The following is a 26,418-nucleotide window of genomic DNA, read 5'->3' as shown; positions in this document are numbered from 1 at the left end:
GGCCAACACCTGCCTAAAATCTGCCCTGGATGCGGCAGACACATCCAGTAGGCTCATGATGATTGGAGTGACAGAAAGGAGGCATGCCTGGCTAAGGATTTCAGGTTTCAAACCAGAGGTCCAGAACAATATTCTGAACACAGCCTTAAATGGGGAACAACTGTTCGGCACACCAGTGGACGAGTAGCTGACACAGCTCAAAAAGGAGAATTAAACTGCGAGGGGCCATGGGAGCACTGCAGTTCAGATGGATGAAGGGGCACCCCCTCAAGGAGACCAACGGCAGAGGAAACCAGCCGGGAACGTCGCACCAGACTTTCCAGCAAAGTTATTAGGGTAACAGCCAGGCACCGCAAGGTCAGCAACAGCAAAACTGGCAGTACCAACCTAGGGGCCAGTTCTTTCGGGGGCGACCGAACGGACTTGGACAAACGAGAAGAGGGGGGCAGCAGCAGCAATCCACTTCAGTGACTCCGTTGTACCAAACGTGCCCACCCACACATCTCTACGGGGGCGGCACAACAAAAGGCTTATAACAGTTACAAACACACAAAGGAGACCACAGCGAACATGTAACACCGGTAGGAGGCAGACTAAGACACTTCTTCCAGGAGTGGAAGAAAATAACAGACAAATAGATAATAAACATCATACAGTTCGGATTCTGTATAGAACTGGAACAAAAGCCACCAAACAGGAGGCCAACCAACAACGCGCACAGCAAAAGAGCTCGCGCTCCTCCAGCAGGAAGCACAAGAACTTCTCCACTAGGCGGCAATAGAAACAGTGCAGTTTAAAGAAAGAAACAAGGGAGTATACTCCAACTACTTCCTCGTGCCAAAAGTGGACGAAACGTTAAGACCCATCCTGGACCCACGGTTGCTAAACCAATACATAAAAACTCAAATTCAAAATGACGTCCCTACAAGAAGTTATACCACAAATAAGGGACGGGGATTTTATGTCCACTATAGACCTCAAGGATGCCTACCTACACAGTCCCCTGAACCGAAAACACAAACCTCTACTGAGATTTGCCATCAGCAAAGCGCACTACCAGTGCACGGCCCTAGCCTTTGGACTAAAATCCGCACCAAGGGTCTTCACAAAATGCCTAGCTGCAGTAGCAGTGCGCTTACGAAGGCAGGGAATTCATGTTTATCCCTACCTAGACGATTGGTTGGTAAAGGTGAACTCCTACAACCAATGCAAACAACATGCTCAGCGGGTCAGGCACACGCTGACACAAGGTTTTCGATACACTGGGGGGGGGGGGGGGAACGCAAAAACTATTCAAGAAGTGGGGGACCCCACAAATAGACCTGTTTGCAACACACCTGAATGCAAAATGCCAAGAGTTCGCATCCAGACAGCCAGGGCAGCAATCCCAAGGAAATGCCTTATGGATAAGCTGGTTGTAGACATTTGCCTACGCTTTTCCCCTGATACCTCTGATACACAGGGTGCTCAGCAAATGCAGAACAAGCAACATGACCCTGATACTGGTAGCACCACAGTGGGCCAGACAGTCCTGGTTCTCACAGATAATGGAGATGGCGCAGGGGCCACCACGCAAGTTCCCAAAAAGAAGAGACCTGCTCTCAATGCAAAACAGGGAAGTGCTCCACCCAGAACCGGAGAGCCTCAGCCTAGCAGCTTGGCTCCAGAAGACTTGGAGTTCGCACACCTAAAACTCCCAGAGAGCACGCTGGCGGTGCTGCAGTAAGCAAGAAGACCTACCACGCGGAAGTGTTATGTAGCAAAATGGAAAAATTTCACCCAATGGTGCTTCAAGGAAAAGCTACAGAAGAGAATCACCAGGGAATCAAAAGTGCGAAGATATTTAACACTTGATAAAGAGCAACCTAAGCTACACCTCGCTAAGGGTTCACCTAGCAGCAATAGTAGCCTACACAAGGAGAAACATGGAACATTTTCTTTACATCACAGGTGGTAAAAGGATTCCTGGAAGGGGCCAAACTAATCGCCCCCCAAAAAGGGTACCACCACCGGCTTGGAACCTCAGTGAAGTTCTCACACAACTTATGAAGACGCCATTCGAACCCATTCACAAGGCCTCTACATATGCTCACCATAAAGACAGCTTTTCTGGTAGCAATCACCTCGCAACGCAGGGTAAGCAAACTGCAATCGCTAACACTATTAGAACCCTACATTCAAATTCACAATGACAGGGTGGTAATGAGAACAGACCCACACTTTATGCCAAAGGTGGTGTCAAGGTTCCACTTAAGCCAGACAATACAGATACCAAGTTTCTTCCAGAAACCATCCACAAGCGCAGAAAGGGCACTGGACACTATAAGGGCATTGCTGCATAACATTGAGAGAACTAAAGATTGTAGGAAAACAAATCAATCCTTTGTGTCTTTCGCAAGCAGTTTCTTGGGAAGACCGGTAACAAAAGGCCCCATCGCACGATGGATTGTAGAGACCATACAATTCTGCCACAAGCAGGCAGGCCAAGAACTACAAGGAGCGGCACAAGCCCACTCTACTAGGAAAAAAGGAGCAACAATAGCCTTCCTGGCAAAATCACTCATCCAAGACATTTACCTGGCGGCAACATGGGCCTCAGTGCACACATTCACTAAGCACTACTGCGTAGATGTACAGATGGACAAGGAAGCACAAGTAGGACAAAGTGCTTCAACATATATTCAACAACCAATGCTCATCTTCCACCCAGCCGCCACAAACTTAGCAAACCCCTACAAAGTCTATGCACAGCATAGTGAATCCAGAAAGATTCACGGTGCAAAACGAATAGTTTCTTACCGGTCGGTGTAGTTTTGCAGCTTCAAGACTTTCTGGATTCACTAGCGAACCCATCCACCTCTGCCAGAAAGATGAGACAGGAGGAAAGGAAGGGGATAAAAAAAAACAAATAAAAAAATAAAAAAATCAAAAAAAAAGGCTTTGAAAAAGAAAAGGATGAACAAGATAGCACAAGAAAAAAAGAATCCGAAGATGGCGACCACAGGTGAGAGCTTCCGGATGAAGCACGCAGCCTTCACGGGAGGACAACAAATGGTGGGATGTCGACGCCCACCTGGGCCACGAAAAAAAGAAAGAAAAAACACTACTATTCCGGACCCAACCACTAGACCGTGGAATAATGCACAGCATAGTGAATCCAGAAAGTCTTCAAGCTGCAAAACTACATCGACCGGTAAACTATTGGTTTTGCTCATCTGTGATGGAAGCAAATGTGGATTTCATTTAGACTACCAAAGGTATAAATAAGCACTGGACTCAGCCAGGATGGTGTTTTTGTTGCATGGGCATGTCTAAGCCCACACACCAGTCTAATCTAGACTAAACACTGGGCTAATTGTGGATCGGTCTTCTGTACTGCTACTCTTCCTAGACACTCCTAATCTGGTGAAAGGACTATGCTGTCTTTCGAGTGGCTTGATTGTGCCCGTCATACAGAATGATCCCATTCAAGGGCACATCTGCAGAAATCCTCGCTCATTGGAAGGACCTATGTGAAAACAACCAGACTAACTTACCAAACTCTGAAACCACTAGATCTTCACATCCTGTCTGGCCAGGAGGTAGTCAGAATAGCATCTGGGTCAATGAGCTGCTTCATCATTTTTTTGCATTGAATAAGGCTAATCTGCACCGTCCCAGAGTCCACTTCATGCTAATAGAAGTGCCTATATCCCAACTTCAAGTTCATTTTGGATCTGTGGCAGGGAGACGTCACACCAGTTTGGAGCCTGGTTGTTTTCGTAGTACGTTGCTTATAATTTGAAGTTTCTGAATGCTTTTCTTTCTATTTTTCAAAAATCCAGAGATTGCTCCTTGAAGTCATTTACAAGTACAAGCCAAACCCTAAATTGACTGGGCTGGTTTTCCGTTAAAACTACAGTGGTACCCAGGCCCTGTGCTACTACCACCAGTAAATCTTGAAGGTGAAGAGGATTTAGCTGAATCATGTGTAGCTTTTCTGGGAAAATAGTTCTCACAAGCCACTTATCTGGTTTTCTCCAAACCTTAAGAATTCGACAGGACACACAGTGCTTACGAGGAATATCCCAAAGCAGACATCTGTGACCGATCGTTTGTAAGCCACTTTGATACCAACACGTTGAGCTGATTTTGGCCTTCATGAGGAAACAAAACCACATACAATGGAAGGGCAACATCTTCATATCTCAGGACTATTGCAAGACCACAGTTGAGGCAAGAAAAGGTTTCCTAGCCCTTCGCCTGAGAGTCAAGGCCCTGAACTACCAGTTTTCTTTTGCTGGTCCAAAGAAATATCGTGTCCTAGTGTAAGGGACTCATTACATCTTCACGAACCATACTGCTCTAAAGAAATTAATCGACGAGCAAGAAGTCTATAATGGATGCACCAAAACTGAATATCGCCTAGTAACACGCCCAATCCTAACTCCTAATCTGTAAATGTATGTTTGTCAGCTCCTGAGGATGAACTGCCTCAAGACTCATAGAATTATACAAGGTCCCCACATATGTAAGCTTTTTTTAAGGGCATAACGGTTGTGTATATGCTCACTAGTGTTGGTGATCACTTACTCTAGTAGAAAATTGCTCCACTGTTTACTCCACAGTTTGTCTGAGCCGACACTTGGGAATTCTTAACCTGATATTAGCTCACGATTAGTTCATGAATCTGACAAATGCACAATTGTGATACCATACTTCACCACTGTTGCACGTGCACTACCTAAATACACTGCATTTCAATCTACTTTATCTCGGGTTTTCTTGCTTCTAACAAACTAGCATACTAGTTCATTCATCCTGAACTCTAAGGTTCTGTTCAAAATGATTAATATGCAATCATAAGGTCAACCTTGTCCAAAGGTATCCCACACTACATGCTTGGCTCATACTGACCTACATGCCAAGAGTTCTCTCTACTGACTCCAATAACATACATTCTTACTGGCTCAATAATGTTTTCATTAAGGTTTTCAATGTGCTCATTAATGTGCTCGTAGAGGTTTTCAATGTGCTCATTAATGTTATCAACGTGCTACAAAACAGTTGAGCGTTATAGCTAACGTTTGTAATAGTTGCAGCATTGTGTACTCTTGATAGTCATTACAGTCTTAATTGTTAAAGCTTAACTTCACCTGCTGTTTGCTGATGTTCGCGATAATGTTATGATCTTAGTAGTTCTATAACAAGGTTCTAACTGATAACCAAAATGCCTTCACTTTAAATGCTGATTGCAGATATTTAGATGAGTAGATGTTTTCCTGGAGGAATGCTTCTTCCTCTTATCGCCATACCTGTAAACTCTGTAGGGGGGTGGAAGGCGGGTTATCAGAAGGGGGATTTGGTTTCTCTTGTTTTATTTAATTGTTTTCTAATGTCACTGTTTTCTTAAATCTAGTCCGCCTCAAATACCATTCTGTCAGCACTCCCAAAGGGAAAATGACCCAATCTCACCACACAGACAATTCGACTAATTCACAATTCACTAGGAAGGTGATCCCCACAGACATTTTATGTCTACATGATATTGCTTGGTCCCTTAGGCACTGCTCATTACATTCAAGAAAACGCACAGGTACACAGAATATCCATAAACAAACGTTGGTCACCCTAACAACATTGCTCCCCCTAAGAACTACTAGATACTTGGACTCCTACTACACAATTCCTTGTAATGATCTTGTCTATATAGACCGCCAGTACCTTAATGACGATGAGTTCGACAACTCAGACTATTAGGATGATATCCCTGAATGTTATGGGTATCAACCACCCAATCAAAATTAGGAAAATTCTTGACTACATCTATAAACAGGGGATATTCTTTTGCCAGAAACTAAGATTGATGCAACAAATCTTAACTCACTTAGATCTAATCAATACTCTAAAGTAATAGGTTCTGCTGCCATAGGGTAAGAAAAATTGAGTTTTAACTCAAATTTCAAAGAAACCCAACTTAGACTTCATTACAAGCACATCTGACTCACAAGGGAGATGGATTATTTCCAAACTAACCAAACATGGGACAGAATTCTTTAGCGCAAACATCTAAGCACCCAACAAGGATGACCCTGACTTTTGGAATGTACTTTCTATAGCACTCCAGCTAATCCCTGAATATGCAACAACCGTTTTTGCGGGCGATTTCAACCTACCACTAGATCCCGCACTAGACAGGAACTCGCACTGCCTTTTAGACCCAATAAATCACAAAGTGCTCAAACTTTGCGGGGAATTTAACCTGATTGATGCATGGAGAACACAAAACCCAGCAGAAAGACTACACATTTTACTCTTACCCCCATAATTTATATTCGTGAATAGACTACCTTCATGTATACGGAAACACCATTAATCGGATTGTCCAAACTACTATTGAACCAAGGGTGATATCGGATCATTCCTGCATCACCTTATTTATTACTGATCCTGCTCCATGCACAAAACAACCTCTGTAGAGTTAATGATGAAACCATTTCATCGTAAAAGAATAGATTACTAATTGAACAGTCCATCAGACTTTCTGGAAGAAAATAAAATGGGTGATACCTCTGACCTCATACGCTGGGAGCACTAAAAACCACAGTGCAGGGTTATTAAAATAAGATCGCCATGAAAAAGGAACCAAATAACACTCTCCAGAAACTAGAAAAAGATTTTAAAATTGGAGGAACACATCTTATCTAGGGATGATCTACCTTTTCAATAAAATAGTGAACAAGAAGTATGAATATAATAAAATTGTAAGTACCAAAGCTGGAGTCTGGATCAGTTAACAAAAAAGCATCAAACTGTGAATCTAACAAAGCAGGGAAAAGTTAAGCATCTCATCTGAAATTGAAAATGCAGAGAAATACAAAAAAGTGTTCAAAGACTTGAACGGCTTTGTTCACACCAACCCAAACAAAATAGCGAAGATATTTAAAGATTTCTATCCAATTATAGGAGAAAAATACAACATTGGACTTCTCGAAGTGCCAAAACTACCCAAACGAATGTAACATGCCTGCTCTTACAGAACAAGAAAAAATCTTATTAGGCCAATAACATCTGAAGGAATTGTAGACACAATTAAACTAAACAGGAAAAGCTCCAGGCCCAGATGGGTATACTGCTAAATTCTTTGACCTTTGTCAACCCATTAATCTTTCCACTACTGAACTGTTCAATCACTTCTCTGAAACAGGACAAATCATGGGCACCCCAGCAGAAGCAATCATTACTGTGATACCAGAAGATGGTAAGGACCTCCCCCTAAAAATGTTATTCCTATTTAATTGATAAATTTGGACTGTAAACGACGCCATGATTTTAGCGAACATTTAAAAATAAACCTATTTAAACTCATACACCCCTCACAAGTTGGATTTTGAAGGAATAGGCTCTCCGGTGACAACCAGGATTGTGTCGCGCAATTGAGAGCCTTACTTTTGATATCCCCAACAGCTGCTATCACACTAGACGCTCAAAAAGCGTTTGGTAAGGGGGGGGGGGGGTCTGGTCTTATTTGAAAGCAGCTCTAGAAACTTTTTTTCTAGGCGAGAACCTAATTTGTATGATCATGGCCCTATAATAAACTACCGCAAAGGTAAGAGCAGGGGGGTATCATCTTCTCTCCCCCCCTGACCTAAAACAGGGCACAAGACAGGGCTGCCTACTCTCCCCATCCTTATTTCTATTAGCAATAAAGCCTTTTCTGTGTCATTTAAGAGGTAACAAAAGACATTACAGGTATACAATTCGGAGACACCCCAGTCAAAATTAGTGCCTAAGCAGATCTAATCATCTCTGAAAATGCTGACAAAGCTATCCCAGCCTTAATGTCCATGATACCAAGATTTTCAGAAATCTCAGAATACACGCTTAAAGACAAAACGGAGGTAAAGCTTTTTAAGAACTTTGGCAACACAGGAATCATAGGGAACACTGGCTTAACATGGAAACCAGGGTGTATTAAATACTTGGGAATAGAGTTTACAAAGGACCTAACACCACCCTGCATACTAACAAATATTCTTATTAAAAAAAAAAACAACTCTTCTAGATGGTTGGTCTCCAGTGCCTGTCCTGGTGAGGGAGAGTAGAAACATTAACAATTCTGATCACTCCACTGATCAATTATCTAATCAGCATGCTCCCCTTAACCCTTTCTAATGACTTCCTTAACAAAATGTATAATTTAACTCCTTCCTTTCACAAGGGAAAAAGACAAGAATATCACTTAAATAACTTACACTTTCCAAAGAGAGTGGTGATTTAGGACTTCAAAACTTCAGGAATTACCAAACAGCGTATCTCTGTAAACAGGGACTCTTGTGGTTTGATCTAGAATATTTTCCAATATGGGTGAATATAGAGGAATCGCTTCTAAATAACATCCCTCCTTTCTGCAATCTTAACCAGGACCATCAATCACATACCATACTCTAAATATATCATCCAAACCCCGAAATGTGCGCTCCTGCGGCTAGATCACCTTTCGCAGATAAAAATCAAAAAGTTCAACCTGACCTCTCTATGGAAAAATCCCACTCTGAAAATAGATGGACAAATGACATACTGGCAAAAATGGTCGACTCATGGTATTAATTTAGGCAGACCTCTTTGAGGACAAAGACCCACAGTCTTTCTAGAGTCTGCAAACATGTTTTAGTTTAGATCCACCAGACTTCTATACGTTTTTTAAATTAAAAGCTCAACTAACAAAACTCTCATTTCTCCCCTTGCATCCATCCATTCTCACGTTGAGGGGGCTGCTCCCAATCTGGGCACATAGTTTCTAAAATAGATAAATTACTACTCAGCCCAAGAAAATCACTCCTGCAATGAACTGACATGGGAATCCGAACCCAACTCCAAAAATATATAATTTGACTGGAAAAGTATACACAAACCCCCCTCTCAAACAAGAGATCAACGTCACTTGATCTGTAAAATTACATGATCATTAATAGATCCTACTGGACGTCATCCAGAATTTTTAAACTCGTCCTATCACCGTGCCCAACTTGCTGGAATTGCCAACTTCAGGATTGGGATTTGAACCATACGCTTTTCCATTGCCCTGTTATACAAAACTACTAGGATAAAATCTTTGACTGTATAGAAAACCCTTTCAATATTGAGCCCGCAAGAGAATTCTCCTATATCCTAGGTTATCTAGATCCTCAACTACACAGAGGGTGACTGTTGTCTCTTAGACTTAATGCTTACACTTGCATGTAAACTGATTCTTATAACTGGGGGGAAAAAAATCAGATGGTCACCTTTAGGATGTGGCAAGAATGGCTCTCCTTTCTTAGAAGGGCAGATAATCTATCTCGAACTATCGCCTTTGCGGTCACCAAATAGAAAGATGTGGGACTCGCTGGACGCAACTTCTTTCAATTAGGACTCATCCTAATTAACCGTATAGTCATACTCCACTCCTGGGGTTAAGTTGGTCCTATTGTTAACTGGTAGGCCATTTACTTGAAGGGTCAGACTTACATAATCAAATTAATGCTGACAACCTTTCTTCCATCATATCGTACATTTCTACCATAGGTTACATTTTCTTTTATATCCCTTTAATCATTTATGAAGTATGGACGATGACATGCTTTATGCCCTGAATCAGACTTACTCACCTAATTATTGAATATTATGTAACAAGATGCCTTAAAGACAACCATAGATACAACACACACATTCAAGGTACTAAGTCTTCACTCGCTCAAATTGTTATCTCAAAGGGTATAAAGATAATTTACAGGACCATAGGTACAGGATATGTTAATGAATCAAGGTCTCATTCGATGGATGTCTTCCATGTATGTACTAAAATGCCTTTAATGTCATTGTGTCAATTACCTTATGCATGCTATGTAGTACGCAACAAGGCGCTTTAATCATGAACATAGTCATAAGTTATGGGATCAATGTATCAAGGAATGAGTCTCCTTGATTCAGCATGTATCGGGATGATGTCAAAGCCATAATGTCAAACACCTCTTTCCGGACTACAACAACCCGAGTCTTAAGTATACCATCTCACGTGCGTCCAAATTCCTTTACTTTAATCTTCAGTTCCCATTAGAAGCATGTCTTTGACCGGAAATATGTTTACTTTCCTTCTGTTGTGATTTTATACTTTGTTTTACTTTGTGTACTTTGCTGTTTTTATTTTCTGGAAATCTTAATAAAAATTATTTGAAATAGAACAAATTCCCCATTTTCCAGAAACATGCCAAGGATGACATATTTACCAAACCTCTCCTTCTGTGTACTAATGTTTTAACTGCACACCAACCAGTATGATGCAGTGTAGTTCCCTTAACTGCCTTTTCTAAAGAATACCTTGTTTTAGAAATATCAAATTTGTCATGTCAACTGCCCAACAATAAGCATATGCATGCACATACTTAACACCTAGCATGTAAAGGCCCTAAGCAAGGCTTTGTGGATGTGATTTTTAAACTCATAAGTACAAATGTACTTGGTGTTCTAGGTAGATGTGTGCGTTTAGTTTAAAGTGAAAACCTATGCAGCATGTTTGATCACTGGTGCAAAGTCCCCCTGCAATGACAAACAAGTGACTTTCTGCATCAAGCCAGTCTGCATTCATCCCACCTTGGTGTCGAAGACGGGAAGCATTACGGAATTTAAAAAGCTTATTGAGTCCCTTAGACAGTCTCTTGGACTTCTAGTGCCTGGGTCAGATCAGGCCAGTTTTAAGTGATCATTGTAATGCGTTGGGTGCCAGCACTAGCTACCGTAATCTGTGACCATCAGTTTCGCAGTAAGAAGGGGAGGCCTGGATTGGGAGCTTTCTCCTGCCCTCCTGGAGCCTTTCTTCCAAAACTCACCTAACTGGTAGACAGGGTTTTGTAATGGTAATAGGTTAGGGTTGGCATTTCCATCTAAGACAGCTTGCCTGAAGGAGAACCACCATTGTATACAGCATGCACAAAAGTTCCACATAACAAACCCAATTCACTGTGCCAGAAAAGCTTATATCGAACATAGAAAAATAAATAAAAAAAATTGCAGTTGTAAATGTGATTTGCGACTGCGAAATAGTTTTTTTTACTATGTACTATTCCTATTTTAAGAGCGAATAACCTTGTACTGACTCTTAAAATGGTTTTGTGAATGGAAACCAATATGCAGTTTGGAAGGAGCATGCCTTCGGCATTGCTTCTAAATTCCAGATCGGTATGCGATGTATTAATTTTTCTGACTAATCAGATATCCAAACATTGAAAAATTAGATTTGAGTTGGGCTGGTAATGGAGTCACAAAATGGAATGGGTCCCCATGGAATCTTCTCACATTTGTGAATTAAATTTTGTTTGTGGAATAGATGGTGGCGAGACTACTGCCAACTCCTAAAACTTTTTCAATGAGCACACTATTTTAATAAAGAACAAACCGATCCTGATTTCCTTTAACAATAATAGACTGCAGTCATCAAAAGATATTGGAAGTATTTGAATTTAATTACAGACATGGTGGTCTGCCAGTGCAGGCCACCATCCCTGTAATGGCATTCGAAGTCAGTTACTTTGCGACCCTTTTCATTAAAATTAATTAAATGGGTCCTATTGCAATCCACTTTGAATAACATTTTTTTTAACTGACCTATTAGTACCTGGGTTGGTTTGCAAAATTCAGCATTGGTTGCAAAAGTACTGTTCTCGTGTTGTGCAAGTGTTTTGTACATCAGGACGTTAGTGACCAGTTCTCCCACTATTGAAAAAACCTAATCTAGACCCAAAGGACCAGAGCAACTACAGGCCCATCTCTAGTCTTCCCTTTCCGGTTAAGATGATTGAGAGGACCATGAATGTTCAACTTAGGCAATTTTTGCAACTGAACTCATCCCTGGACCCCACACAGTTCGGGTTTCGTGCTGAACATAGTACCGAACTGGCACTATTAAAATCCACGGATGAGATCAGGGGGGGCCCTAGATCAGGGTGGCGCTGCCATTCTCATCCTTTCGGCCGCATTCGATACGGTCCATCATGAAGTCTTGCTGGACCGTCTAACAGCGGTCTGGGTCAGAGGGAGGGCCTGGGATCTCTTGAAATCCTTTCTAGCTAATAGATCACAAACGGTGGATCTCGGCAGGAATAGCTCTAATCCCTTTGTCCTTCCCTGTGGGGTTCCACAGGGGTCTTCACTTAGTCCAACATTGTTGAAGCTATAGGTCACCCCGCTGGCCACCTTGGTTAAATCTTTCGGATTCCAGCTGTCATCTTATGCCGATGACACACAAATTGTGTTGTCAATTAAAAAGGGGGCAGAGGCTGAAACAGCCTCTAAGTGTCACAACTGTATGCAGGCAATAGCTGCCTGGATGGCAGCAAACTGCCTCAAGCTTAATGCTGAAAAGACCGAGGTCATACTTTTTGGGAACACTGCCAACCTTTGGACACCAGACTGGTGGCCGACCTCTATGGGAAGACCTCCTGCCCCAGTCGCGAAGGCAAAAAACCTTGGGGTGCTTGTAGATGCAAAACTGTCCTTTGAGGATCAGGTTAGTAGAGTTGTCTCTTCTGTTTTTTTTTTTACACTTAAACGTTTACATAAAATTAAATCCTTTCTTCCAGAAGATTGTCTAAAAATTGCAGTCACGGCAGTTATTCTGTCGTGAATGGACTATTGTAACAGTCTCTATATCAATATTCATAAAAAACATCTGTCTAGACTCCAGACCGTGCAAAATGCTGCAGCCAGATTACTTACCGGTACACCCAGGTTCACCTCAGTAAGGGCAAGACTCAGATCTCTACACTGGCTGCCAGTGGCAGCTCGAATTCAGTTCAAGGCTTTATGCATAGTCTTTAACCCCTTCAGCGCTGCGCGGATTCCCCCGCGGTGCTGAAGGGTTCTAGCGCGGGCGTGGTCATGACGGAAAGGTTCCGTCATGAGCACAGCTCAACCGATGCTCATGACGGAACCGTTCCGTCATGAGCATCGAAGGGGTTAAAGCTCTCAATGGCATTGGCCCTGACTTCTTAAAACATTCGATTCCGTGGTATGTGCCGGGGAGAACCCTGCGATCGCTGCAGTCTAAACTTGCTATTCTCCCCTGCTACCACAAACTCAGTTGGGGTGGTAGGAGCTTCTGCCACTGAATCCCTTTATTTGATTCAAAGAATCATTAAAGCATTTCAATAACATCTTTAAAAACATTGTAATTAATATTCCAACTAGAACAAACATTAAATGTTTTCAATAAAAACTAAAGAGCAAAAAATTTAAACAAATCTAATTTCCCATTTTTAACATGGTATTAAGATCATAATTCGACTAATTGTAAATACAAAGTGCAAATGCTTGTTCAATTAGCCCATAACTTTGCCCGAGTTAATTACAAATTATGGTAAAATAATTCAGTCCTAGCCTAGGCCACAATAAAAACATTCATGCTATTTTCCTTTATCCCAACATATGCTGTACCATTAATTCAAATATTGGTTAAGCGAGTAATCAGTGCAGCAATGTGTATAGTGTATTTACATTAAAAGAATTCTAAAAATGTCCTTTCTTTTTCCTTATGTAACTGGCAGCCATTAAGAATTTGCTGATACCTAATACAATAAGTTGAGAGCTATCTGATTTTAATATTGTAAGCGCCTCTAAATAGCTTCTGGTATTCAGCCTTTTACACAATGGCTTAATCCATTTACGTCTGGGTGTTACATAAGCTGTACAGAAAAATAAGGCATGCGATATCTTCGTTTGCACCAAATGAGACTAATGTACATTTGGGGGTCCCTTAATTTCAGTTGAGACTTTGCCCATTTAGCTGTAAAGACGTTTAACTGAAGTATCTCGTATCTGAATTTCATAAAGTGTCTTTGCTAGTTGTGGTCAATTTTGTCTAGGAAGGGCTCGAGACTCAGGGTAATTTTAAAAGATCCGAATTGGTTAGTAAGTCTCCTTGACTCGGAGTTTAAAGTGACTGCAAGATAAAATTCCCAAAAATATACTTGATCCCTCTTTGATTCAGGAATCAGCAGCCTCGGATTTACCCAATACCTGTTTAGACCTAAATCGGAGCCATTTTCGAATATGGGACAACCAGGGAAAAGTAACATGTACGTCCAATTCCAATAACTCATTCAGGGGCTGCCTGTAGGTCTCTAATTCCATGGTTGTCTAAATTTTGACCCAATATGCCAACAACCTCCATACAGCAAGATGTTGCAGCCTTTTTATCTCAATGTCGTATGTGAGTGAGATCATTGGGGTATTTTTGGGGAGGCACGTGGACATTCTCAAGATTTTCTTTTCCCCTACAGTTAGAGGTTTGAGATTTTCGCCACCCCATAGCTCAGATCCATAGAGGGTGGCGGATTGGGCTCTGGATTTATTGACTTCCAGAGCAGGAGTGATGGCTTCTGACAGTCAGATACTGTTTCTTCACAATGGGAGTAGAGTTTTGCATTAAATTTGTTTTTGACTTATTTGTGTGGCTTCCATTAGCGCTTTGTATCTTGTGTAACGCCTAGGTATGCAAAGTTCCTCTATCCTAGTGTGCACAACAGGAGGAAATAGACCAAGAGGAAAACCATACTCAGCAGAAATATGCATGTGCTTCATGACATTTAGAAAAATCTTTTAGAAATTGGACATCTATGATTTTTTTTTTTTTACCCCACAAGTGGAATATTGACAGCTCCCTGATGATTACAGCTCTTAAAGTGGCCTTTTAATTGGCCATCATTTTGACAGTTCTCAAGCTTGAACTGTGAATTTGCCAAGTACAAATGACATAATGGCGTAGTTCCAGCACTTAGTTTGTGCACTACGCCGTTGATGTGCCACTGTAGGTTCCTCTCATCTCAGAAGTTAGATTCATCTGAACTGAAAGGTGAGGTGTTGATGGACTGTTATATAGGTTGCCATCTGCCCAGAAGTGCCCACTGGGCACTGTTTTACAGAAATAAACTCAAGTCTTGCTCAACTTGAATGCTGCCATTTGCTAATGTAAAATCAGTTAGGGGCCCTCGTTTATAGGTAGGTCTTGTTTTATCATCCAGCTTCTCTGTTGCTGAAGTATATTATATTGTTCGCTTGCTTTTAGCTGGTATTGCATCCCATTTCCATTCAGGTAGTTTGCTCTGATTGGTGTGATTACTTTGCATCCCAAGTTCACATTGGCTCTTTTTGTGCCTACTTGTTACCGATCACCACACAAGGTCCTTGCTTTGCATGTATAGTGGTCAGCCCCTGCTTTTTGTACCTCCAATATGCATCCTGTGTCTGTATACATTGTCATGTTGGCAGTGCCTATGGTTTGACTTCATGGTCACTCATTTGGTCCATGCCTACCCTTTTCCCAATTTAACAAATTATCTTTGCACCTAGGGCTTGTCCTTTGCGGCCCATGTTCTGTGGCTTATGAGCACTCTGATTGGCTCCTTGTCACCCCCACAGTCTCCTTGCTAATTTGTCTCTCTCATCCTATGCCTAAACAGAGATTTCCCCTTAGCATTACTCTGCCTTTCATTTCAGGCCTTGTTGGCACACGGTTTCCCCTAATTGTGGCTCTATTTTCACTCAGTCAGTGCTTTTTGCTTGTGCCTCTCCTTTGCACCCCAGGTCCATTGAGTGTCCAATCCTTGTCCTCCTAGCTTGTCTCTCAATTACACCCTACCAAGTGTCTTTTTTTTTTTTTTTTTTTACTGCTGTGCTTCTGCTTCTTACTACTTTCCCCCCCAAGGTATCGGATCTTGTGTGACAGATTGTGTGCAATACCACAGTCTACTCTTGTGATGCACCTTTTTTTGCAGCCGCCTGTGTGCACATGGGATATGCAAACTATATTCGTTGTGCTTACAATTCGCTCCCCATGTCCACAAAGCCTCCCACCCTTGTATGCTCTTGTAGCTTTCTCATTGTGTTTGGTTGTGGATTTCTTTTTTCAACGCTTCTCTTTTCTCCCCTTCTATTCCCCTTGTGTGTCTGCCTGCTGCTGCTAACAGGGAGGATTTCGCTCCATACAGGTAATGCTTTTATTATCTGCTTTCATCCTTTGTCATTCCCACTAAACTCCATGCATGATGCCCTGTGAGTTGCTGCGGCGTAGACTAGCTTGAACTGATGTTGTCTTTGGATATTTTTTCTCCCAAGTTGCCCTTTACAATGAGCTGACATGTCTCATTCAACAAGACATGCTTGATTCTATTTTAATCTTGATCTCTGAAGTAAGCCGATCTCTTCAGTGAGATGACCTTAGTTTCCTGCTGCTGACTGATCTCCCTTTCACCATTGACTTCAGCCATCTATCTCCATCTTGGGCTGAATGTCCTGTCCCCACCTAGCCTAATGCGCTATTGATATTCTCTCCCTCTTATACCTCAGTTATGGAACTTGGTCCTTATTTGTGCTTTTGAATTGGGTTGATCAGCCCTGCCCCACGGTGTGCTTTGTTTGGTAGGCTGACTTCTCTGGATTTAGCTTAGCTGTGAATGTCTGCCATTTGCAGACGTGACTTTTACTGGTCGAATTTTGACTCTTCTACCTGTTCCTTTTGAATGCATTTGTTTGTTGGGGGTCACTTTGCTGTACCTGCAGTAGTTTATTAACAAATCTGAGGTAGTGTTGTGTTCTAAGACACCAGGGGTTGTGCCAAATGGGCAAATTAAACGTATTATAATATTGACCATCTGTATGTATGTACACACTCGTGTGTGTATATGTATGTATGTGTATATATATATATATATATATATTGACGCTCCATGACTCCTTCAGGTTTCCAGGAAAGAATCGAGCACTCACGGGTAAGTAGTACGGCAGCTTCGTTTATTTCAAAGGAGTAAACAACAGACGCGTTTCGGAGCTAGTCCTTCCTCAGTGTTGTTACTAAGTTCATTACAAGCTACATCTTATATACATCGTTCAAAATTAAACATAGAGGAGGTCAGAGGGAACAGCGGTCCCGGGTATTTGAGCGCCATCTTTAAAGGGTCAAAAAATAATGGTTCGGATACTAACATATATGGATATATGATCAGGAATTGGCCGTGAAATTTAAACAATTAATGTTTTTCAAAATACATGAAACATTTCATCAATACAAATGTAAAAATTAAATTTATCACATTGGATAAGTTTCACAGTACAGTCAATTAATTATAAAGCCGTGGATCGGCAGTCCGCCTGTATCAGGCAATTTATGACCCCGTAGTAGGTGCCAGACAAAACTGTTCATTTGACCATAATTATGCAGTTGTCAATATTTCGCCGTATATCGGCACTACTGACTAATAAGTCAAATGATAAAGAACAATCAATTTAGAAAAAGGAGGAATGGTGCAAGGAAAGAAAAAAGGTAAGGGAAAAACAGGAACAGAAGACAAAAGATGTGACACATATTTTTCGAGTCAATGCTAGACAGCATATTCAGATAATACACATTGGGTCACAATCAAAATTACAGTTAATGATTAATAGGTCAAGTATTTCTGAGTGGCAATGACTCCTGGAGTATCTATTATCTAGGTCCCTAGATGTACAATCAGTTCTTCTCCTGAGTTTAACCCATATGGGGTCTTAGTTTGGAGATCAATTATATACCTAGACTCCAGTCGCCTTAATCTTGCTACTCTGTCTCCTCCTCTGGCATGTGCCAAGACGCAATCAATCGCAAAAAACTGCAACAGATCCCTGTTGCTGTTATGTTTTATGGCGAAGTGTCTCGCTACGGGATAGGTGAGATCTTTTTTCGCTATCGCCCGCATGTGTTCCAGAATTCTGAATTTAACACTGTTCACTGTACTTCCCACATACATGAGCCCGCATGGGCATTTTAAACAATATACTACGTATGGTGTTTGGCAAGTCAGAAATTTCGAGATGACTTTCTTTAGGCAAGCCCTTAACATCGTAGTGAAATACTCTTTTGCTAAAGGCGCAGGCTTTACACTTCCCACAGGGAAAAAAGCCCTTCATTTCTTTTAAAGTGCCCTGTTTGCGGGGAATGGGGTCTAGATGGCTGTGTACCAGGTTGTCTTTCAACGATCGAGCTTTTCTGTATGTGATTTGGGGAGTCATTGAAACATCAGACCCAATAATAGGGTCAGTTTTTAGTACATGCCAGTGTTTTCTGAGGATAGATCTCAACCTCAATGTGTCACTGGAGTAAGTTGTGATAAGCCTAAATTGGCCCTCCGTAACTTTCTCCGATTGTTTGGTTTGCAAAGTTTGTTCCCTGGGTATTTTTCTGACTCGTTCAAGAGTGTTCTCTAGGAGATTCATATTGTAACCTCTCATCTCGAATCGTTTGAGGCTGCTCTCTGCTGCTCTTTCAAAATCACACTTTCTTGAGCAATTTCGTTTTAATCTGAGGAGCTCGCCATACGGAATGCTATTTTTCAGTTTTTCAGGATGAGCGCTAGAGGCATGAAGGATACTGTTCCCTGCTGTGGGTTTACGATAAAGGTCAGTTGTTAATTTCCCTGATTTTACTTCTACCTTCAAATCAAGATAGTTTACTGCCACTAAACTAATCTCCCCTGAGAAGTGTAGATTCACAGTATTTTCATTAAGATGTTGAATGAAATCATTTGCTTTACCCCGTGGAACCTCTCCAGATTATAAAAAGGTCATCTATATATCGATGCCAAGATACAATCTCCTTTGTCCACTCTGAATTTTCAGCGCTCCAGACCACCTGCTCCTCCCACCAGCCTACGAACAGATTCGCATAGCTGGGAGCGAAGCAGGTGCCCATCGCGGTTCCGGAGATCTGTCTAAAGTATTCTCCTTGGAAGAGAAAAATATTATTGTAAAGACAGAATTCAATAAGTTCCAATAGCATTTTGTTGTGGGTTGCAAATTTTAGAGCTCTCTTCCTGAGAAAGTGTTCAATGGCTTTTAGTCCTTGGTTATGATTGATGCATGTATAAAGACTGGTGATGTCTAATACAATCATACAGAACGATGAGTCCCATTCAATTTTTTCAAGTTGGTGAATGAAATCAGTCGTGTCTTTTATATAAGATGGCAGTCTCAATACAAATTCGAAAAGAAAGTGGTCTAAAAACCTGGACAGGTTTTCCGTTAGGCTTCCCATGGACGAGACGATTGGTCTTCCTGGTGGTAGTGTTGCATTCTTGTGGATTTTGGGTAAATGGTAAAAAGTGGGCGTTAAAGGGTTTGTTGTTCTCAAGAACAGATACTCTTCCAAGTCCAACATTGTTGTATCGTGCCATTTCTTAATGATAGAATGCAATTTCTTAATACTCTCTAGGTAGTTTTCCTTCGTGGTTAGTTCATAACAATTAGCATCTTGTAGTTGTCGTAAGGCTTCATTTACATACTGGTCACGAGGTATTAAAACGATGTTGCCCCCTTTGTCTGAGGGTTTAATAATCATGGTGGTGTCCTCTTGTAGATTTTTTACAGCTTCTTTCTGTGTAAGAGTCAGATTCTGTTCAGTTTTGCAATTACCTGCTCTCGCTCTTAATTTGATTAGGTCTTTAATTACCCCTTCAGAGAAAACATCAATGGCGTCCATTGGCATTTGGGGTAAAAATTGGGAAGGTTGTTTGAGGCCACTCGTTGGTGCTTCTTGTGTCACATTGCTTGCTTCAATCCTTTGCGTTGAAGTCATATATATCGGTGTTTCTTCTAAGGTTCCCTCTTTCCTTAGATTTTCTAACACTTCCAAGGTAGTTAGGTCGTTTACCGTCAGTAAATCAGTGTCTTTATGTTGGGTTTTTAGGAATCTGGCTTCCTGTTTGGTCGGTTACTCCTTTGAAATAAACGAAGCTGCCGTACTACTTACCCGTGAGTGCTCGATTCTTTCCTGGAAACCTGAAGGAGTCATGGAGCGTCAATAGAGATTGCGGTGCACCTCCGCATTTGAAGCACCCGCCTTTAGCGTGCCGCGCTTCCCAGGTGCAGCTGAGCAGGATATTATCAAGCGCTGGCACCGTTTCAAGACCAAAGAATTCTCGATCCACGGAGCGGAAACAACCGGCATACCCACGGCGAACCGTCAAGACGGACAAGGTAAGCCCTGCATATGCAATTGGGGCGCCGGATTTCTGAAATTATAATTGAAGCTAGGCGAAGGGAAGGTAGTGGCAGCTTCGTTTCCAACAGGAGTATTGCGACAAACATAATGGAAATGTTTAACGAGGCAGACCGGAGGGAAGCGGCAACGGGCATTTTTAAAAAGAAAATGCCGGACACTGACACAACATCAACAACGGAAGTAGGGGATATTCCCAACACGTTACAATTACAATTTACGAAGCTGGAAAGGCTGTATGAAAGAGAAATACGTAAGTGGTGGGAGGCCACATCCCTGCAGAACTATATTGAAGTAGAGAGAGTACCGAGGGGGTTACGCGTTTACACGGTGCCTTCCTATGAGAATCCCGACCCACTTCTCCTCGAGGCATGGGCGTTACATACAGCCGTGTTTTGCAAAGGCACGCTGGAACTATTGGTTAAGTTCGCGTGGAGCGACAGAGAAAAGGCTTTGAAAAACATCAAGGAATTAGAAATGGAAATCAATAAAGAAACTGATAAGAATCGACTAGATCTATTACGATCAGCGATGAAAACAAGACTCTCTGCTTATGAAACGAAGATCAAACAACGTAAACGAGAAGTTTCAGCGAGACGAAAGAGATTATGCCTCAGGAAGAGTGTTAACTTTCGCAAAGAAATTCGATCAATCCAGAAAAGACGTTCAAAAAAGGAAAACCATGCCTCCGGAAACAACAGTCCAAGTGGTAACCTCAGAATCGGATGTTACCGAAAATGAGTTCTCCGAGGATGAAACAGCCGGCTCCTCTGGTGAACATACTACTCCTTTTCAATTGGAGTTCAACATCATACGCCAGACGTGGCTCAGGAGGCAAAAGCAAGCCCCCCGAAAAAGAAAACAAACCAGAAGGGGCGGCTGGAAGAGGAAAAACCAGGAATCAAACCCCTCGTACAACACGAGCCAAAAGGGGAGGACGATGGTAGAAGAAACTGACCAACTAACGATCATCAACTTAACTCCTAGAATCTTGACTCGGACAGAAGAAACAGTTCTGAAACTAGGACTCTCATTCTGTCCACGAACCCGTTTGGAATATACTCAAACCAGGATTGATATCTTTAAACTAGTGCGTAAGTTGAAATTACACAAATTCTTTAAGTTAAAACCGACCAAACAGGAAGCCAGATTCCTAAAAACCCAACATAAAGACACTGATTTACTGACGGTAAACGACCTAACTACCTTGGAAGTGTTAGAAAATCTAAGGAAAGAGGGAACCTTAGAAGAAACACCGATATATATGACTTCAACGCAAAGGATTGAAGCAAGCAATGTGACACAAGAAGCACCAACGAGTGGCCTCAAACAACCTTCCCAATTTTTACCCCAAATGCCGATGGACGCCATTGATGTTTTCTCTGAAGGGGTAATTAAAGACCTAATCAAATTAAGAGCGAGAGCAGGTAATTGCAAAACTGAACAGAATCTGACTCTTACACAGAAAGAAGCTGTAAAAAATCTACAAGAGGACACCACCATGATTATTAAACCCTCAGACAAAGGGGGCAACATCGTTTTAATACCTCGTGACCAGTATGTAAATGAAGCCTTACGACAACTACAAGATGCTAATTGTTATGAACTAACCACGAAGGAAAACTACCTAGAGAGTATTAAGAAATTGCATTCTATCATTAAGAAATGGCACGATACAACAATGTTGGACTTGGAAGAGTATCTGTTCTTGAGAACAACAAACCCTGTAACGCCCACTTTTTACCATTTACCCAAAATCCACAAGAATGCAACACTACCACCAGGAAGACCAATCGTCTCGTCCATGGGAAGCCTAACGGAAAACCTGTCCAGGTTTTTAGACCACTTTCTTTTCGAATTTGTATTGAGACTGCCATCTTATATAAAAGACACGACTGATTTCATTCACCAACTTGAAAAAATTGAATGGGACTCATCGTTCTGTATGATTGTATTAGACATCACCAGTCTTTATACATGCATCAATCATAACCAAGGACTAAAAGCCATTGAACACTTTCTCAGGAAGAGAGCTCTAAAATTTGCAACCCACAACAAAATGCTATTGGAACTTATTGAATTCTGTCTTTACAATAATATTTTTCTCTTCCAAGGAGAATACTTTAGACAGATCTCCGGAACCGCGATGGGCACCTGCTTCGCTCCCAGCTATGCGAATCTGTTCGTAGGCTGGTGGGAGGAGCAGGTGGTCTGGAGCGCTGAAAATTCAGAGTGGACAAAGGAGATTGTATCTTGGCATCGATATATAGATGACCTTTTTATAATCTGGAGAGGTTCCACGGGGTAAAGCAAATGATTTCATTCAACATCTTAATGAAAATACTGTGAATCTACACTTCTCGGGAGATTAGTTTAGTGGCAGTAAACTATCTTGATTTGAAGGTAGAAGTAAAATCAGGGAAATTAACAACTGACCTTTATCGTAAACCCACAGCAGGGAACAGTATCCTTCATGCCTCTAGCGCTCATCCTGAAAAACTGAAAAATAGCATTCCGTATGGCGAGCTCCTCAGATTAAAACGAAATTGCTCAAGAAAGTGTGATTTTGAAAGAGCAGCAGAGAGCAGCCTCAAACGATTTGAGATGAGAGGTTACAATATGAATCTCCTAGAGAACACTCTTGAACGAGTCAGAAAAATACCCAGGGAACAAACTTTGCAAACCAAACAATCGGAGAAAGTTACGGAGGGCCAATTTAGGCTTATCACAACTTACTCCAGTGACACATTGAGGTTGAGATCTATCCTCAGAAAACACTGGCATGTACTAAAAACTGACCCTATTATTGGGTCTGATGTTTCAATGACTCCCCAAATCACATACAGAAAAGCTCGATCGTTGAAAGACAACCTGGTACACAGCCATCTAGACCCCATTCCCCGCAAACAGGGCACTTTAAAAGAAATGAAGGGCTTTTTTCCCTGTGGGAAGTGTAAAGCCTGCGCCTTTAGCAAGAGTATTTCACTACGATGTTAAGGGCTTGCCTAAAGAAAGAGTCATCTCGAAATTTCTGACTTGCCAAACACCATACGTAGTATATTGTTTAAAATGCCCATGCGGGCTCATGTATGTGGGAAGTACAGTGAACAGTGTTAAATTCAGAATTCTGGAACACATGCGGGCGATAGCGAAAAAAGATCTCACCTATCCCGTAGCGAGACACTTCGCCATAAAACATAACAGCAACAGGGATCTGTTGCAGTTTTTTGCGATTGATTGCGTCTTGGCACATGCCAGAGGAGGAGACAGAGTAGCAAGATTAAGGCGACTGGAGTCTAGGTATATAATTGATCTCCAAACTAAGACCCCATATGGGTTAAACTCAGGAGAAGAACTGATTGTACATCTAGGGACCTAGATAATAGATACTCCAGGAGTCATTGCCACTCAGAAATACTTGACCTATTAATCATTAACTGTAATTTTGATTGTGTCCCAATGTGTATTATCTGAATATGCTGTCTAGCATTGACTCGAAAAATGTGTCACATCTTTTGTCTTCTGTTCCTGTTTTTCCCTTACCTTTTTTCTTTCCTTGCACCATTCCTCCTTTTTCTAAATTGATTGTTCTTTATCATTTGACTTATTAGTCAGTAGTGCCGATACACGGCGAAATATTGACAACTGCATAATTATGGTCAAATGAACAGTTTTGTCTGGCACCTACTACGGGGTCATAAATTGCCTGATACAGGCGGACTGCCGATCCACGGCTTTATAATTAATTGACTGTACTGTGAAACTTATCCAATGTGATAAATTTAATTTTTACATTTGTATTGATGAAATGTTTCATGTATTTTGAAAAACATTAATTGTTTAAATTTCACGGCCAATTCCTGATCATATATCCATATATGTTAGTATCCGAACCATTATTTTTTGACCCTTTAAAGATGGCGCTCAAATACCCGGGACCGCTGTTCCCTCTGACCTCCTCTATGTTTAATTTTGAACGATGTATATAAGATGTAGCTTGTAATGAACTTAGTAACAACACTGAGGAAGGACTAGCTCCGAAACGCGTCTGTTGTTTACTCCTTTGAAATAAACGAAGCTGCCGTACTACTTACCCGTGAGTGCTCGATTCTTTCCTGGAAACCTGAAGGAGTCATGGAGCGTCAATAGAGATTGCGGTGCACCTCCGCATTTGAAGCACCCGCCTTTAGCGTGCCGCGCTTCCCAGGTGCAGCTGAGCAGGATATATATATATATATATATATATATATATATATATATATATATATATATATATATATATATATATACACACACACACACGCATACAGACCCTTCAATGGTAAAATGCAGAGTTTGACTTTTACTGCAAGTTGTCTTGCTGTTTTTTTCTTTTTCTGAACACTGCTGAAACCCAGTACCCAATCACAGACCTTCATCCTGATGTGGTTATGTAGAATACAGAGCTGCACTTAAATTTGTCAACTACGATCTATGAAGAGATTGGGGCAAGAAACACAGATGACCCCCCCCCCCCCCCCTACATGATACTTGGAAGCAATAATAAACACCTGAAATTCTGCTCCTCCAAGCTTCTGTCGCAGATCCACTATTTGTGGCATGGGATTCAGGAGACTCGCCTCACTCTTGGAGTGGAGGATATTGGGGAAGTTAAATACTGGGGACAGGTAACCAAATATAAGGCAAACTCGTTCAGGCATTAGAACCTCAGAACAACCAATATCAGGAACTCAAAGTAATGCATCTGTAAGTCCTTCATTCAAACAGTCCTACCCCGTCTTATTTTAGGCTGCTGTATATCTCCACTTACCTGCTGCGAGAGGTCCTTAACGCTGGTCATAGATTAATGTTTTACCACCTGCTGCAATGTGGGACAATAGGCATTTCTGTGGATTTCAAAAACTTTGAAGGTAACCCCTTAATCTCCCAACCCAATTCACATCCATATATTTTCAGATATTAATCATAATCTTTTGCTGAAGGAGCTATATAATTAAAGAGCAAGTGAATGTCCTAAATACTTAAAGTTCCTCTAACAGCAAGGATTATCCGGCCTACGTGACCTGAAACACTTGTCTTAGTAAACCTATTTCACTTGGTTATTCCGGTGCATATTCTAGTAGCCTTGCATCTTGTCTACTGCTAGAATGTGTAGACTTCCTAGATGCCGACTTCAGTATTCACTCAACCACCCTCAGCAATTCCTCAGACTTGCTGCATAAGGTTATCCCGAAGAATATCTTGGTATCCAAATGTAACTCAACCGTTTGCATATAGCGGCTCCCAAACTGCTGCTGATCCAATCCATTTCTTCAGTTTTTCTTGCAAGTAATTTCTGTAAGAAGCCTGCTTTTTATGTGGTAGTACCAGTGTAAGGGCACACCATGCCAAAAGTACAGATGACCCTTATTGGTTTTGAGGGCTTAAATTAACAATCCAAAATGCACTATATATGGTAGTGTGGTCGAGCAGTTTAGGCTTATCAGAGCATAGTGTTAAGCATCTGTTGTACACACTGGTCAATAGATGTAACCCACTCGAGAAGAAATTGGAAGTCAATCTAGAAAAATAACTTTTTTTTATATAGTTTGACACAAAGATCTAACTAATTTAGACGTTCTAGATTTTTACAGATAAAACAGTTGAAAATCACAGCTGGCAGATTTGAGGAATGAGCCTTGAACGCAGCAATGTTATTGTATGGACGCAAAAGATGTACTATGTAGGTATACCTGTAAACTGTTGTAGAAGGTATCCTGTAGGTTTTAAGGTGCCTAGGGCCCAGGTTCCAAGAAACCACCAGCAGTTTGGGTCACGCTGCCCTGGCGTTTCCGGGTGCAGAGATGCTGGTCGTGTTGGTAGTCTTGAGCACCATATGGTAAAGTTTAAATGGACCTGTCAAAACCAGTCTGCAAAGAGGGGACTTGGAGACAAGTCAGGTAGAACCCAACGTGCAGCTCTGCTCGTGGCGACACTTGGGCCAAGAGGACACAAGCAGAAGCCATGCAATTGGGCTGTGGGGCTTGGCTGCCGATGTGATGGCTGGCCACTTAGTGTTGGGGGCTCTCACCCTACTTGTGTTATCTGCAGAAAAGGGTAAAGATACAACAGACACACTCAGTTTGGAACTGGTCTCGTCTGAAGTCCCTCGACTTGCAGGTAAGTTTTCAGGGTGGTGGTGGTGTTTGGATTGAACACAAACAAGCCTTGGTGGATGCACGTCCCCAGGTAGTCAGGGTATTGGTGCCAGGGGGCTCCTGGAGTGTCTAGGATCTTGATACTCAGCTGAGACAGGGCTGACCTAGAGCCTTGGGGACTTCCTCCTGTCGCGGTTCTCCTTTGGTGGGCCCGATGGCCAATAAAATGAGGCACTGGGTAGA

General features: G+C 41.7%; 1 protein-coding gene across 12 annotated transcripts in view; it reads left to right on the top strand.

Moving 5' to 3' along the window:
• LOC146786091 (eukaryotic translation initiation factor 4 gamma 1-like) overlaps positions 1–26,418 on the top strand; it is a 1,219,153-nt gene that overhangs the window by 340,310 nt on the left and 852,425 nt on the right. For 5 of the 12 annotated variants that reach the window (XM_085635570.1, XM_085635564.1, XM_085635567.1 and 2 more), the window contains one exon: positions 15,981–16,001. The exons of the other annotated variants lie outside the window; for them this stretch is intronic. In XM_085635570.1, the coding sequence (XP_085491696.1) occupies positions 15,981–16,001 (21 nt within the window). The remainder of the gene's footprint in view (positions 1–15,980; positions 16,002–26,418) is intronic. 12 annotated transcript variants of the gene reach the window in all.

The sequence above is a fragment of the Triturus cristatus genome, chromosome 11 (genome assembly GCF_964204655.1).
Source record: "Triturus cristatus chromosome 11, aTriCri1.1, whole genome shotgun sequence".
NCBI classification, from domain to species: domain Eukaryota; kingdom Metazoa; phylum Chordata; class Amphibia; order Caudata; family Salamandridae; genus Triturus; species Triturus cristatus.
This window is presented reverse-complemented; position numbering and strand designations above follow the sequence as displayed.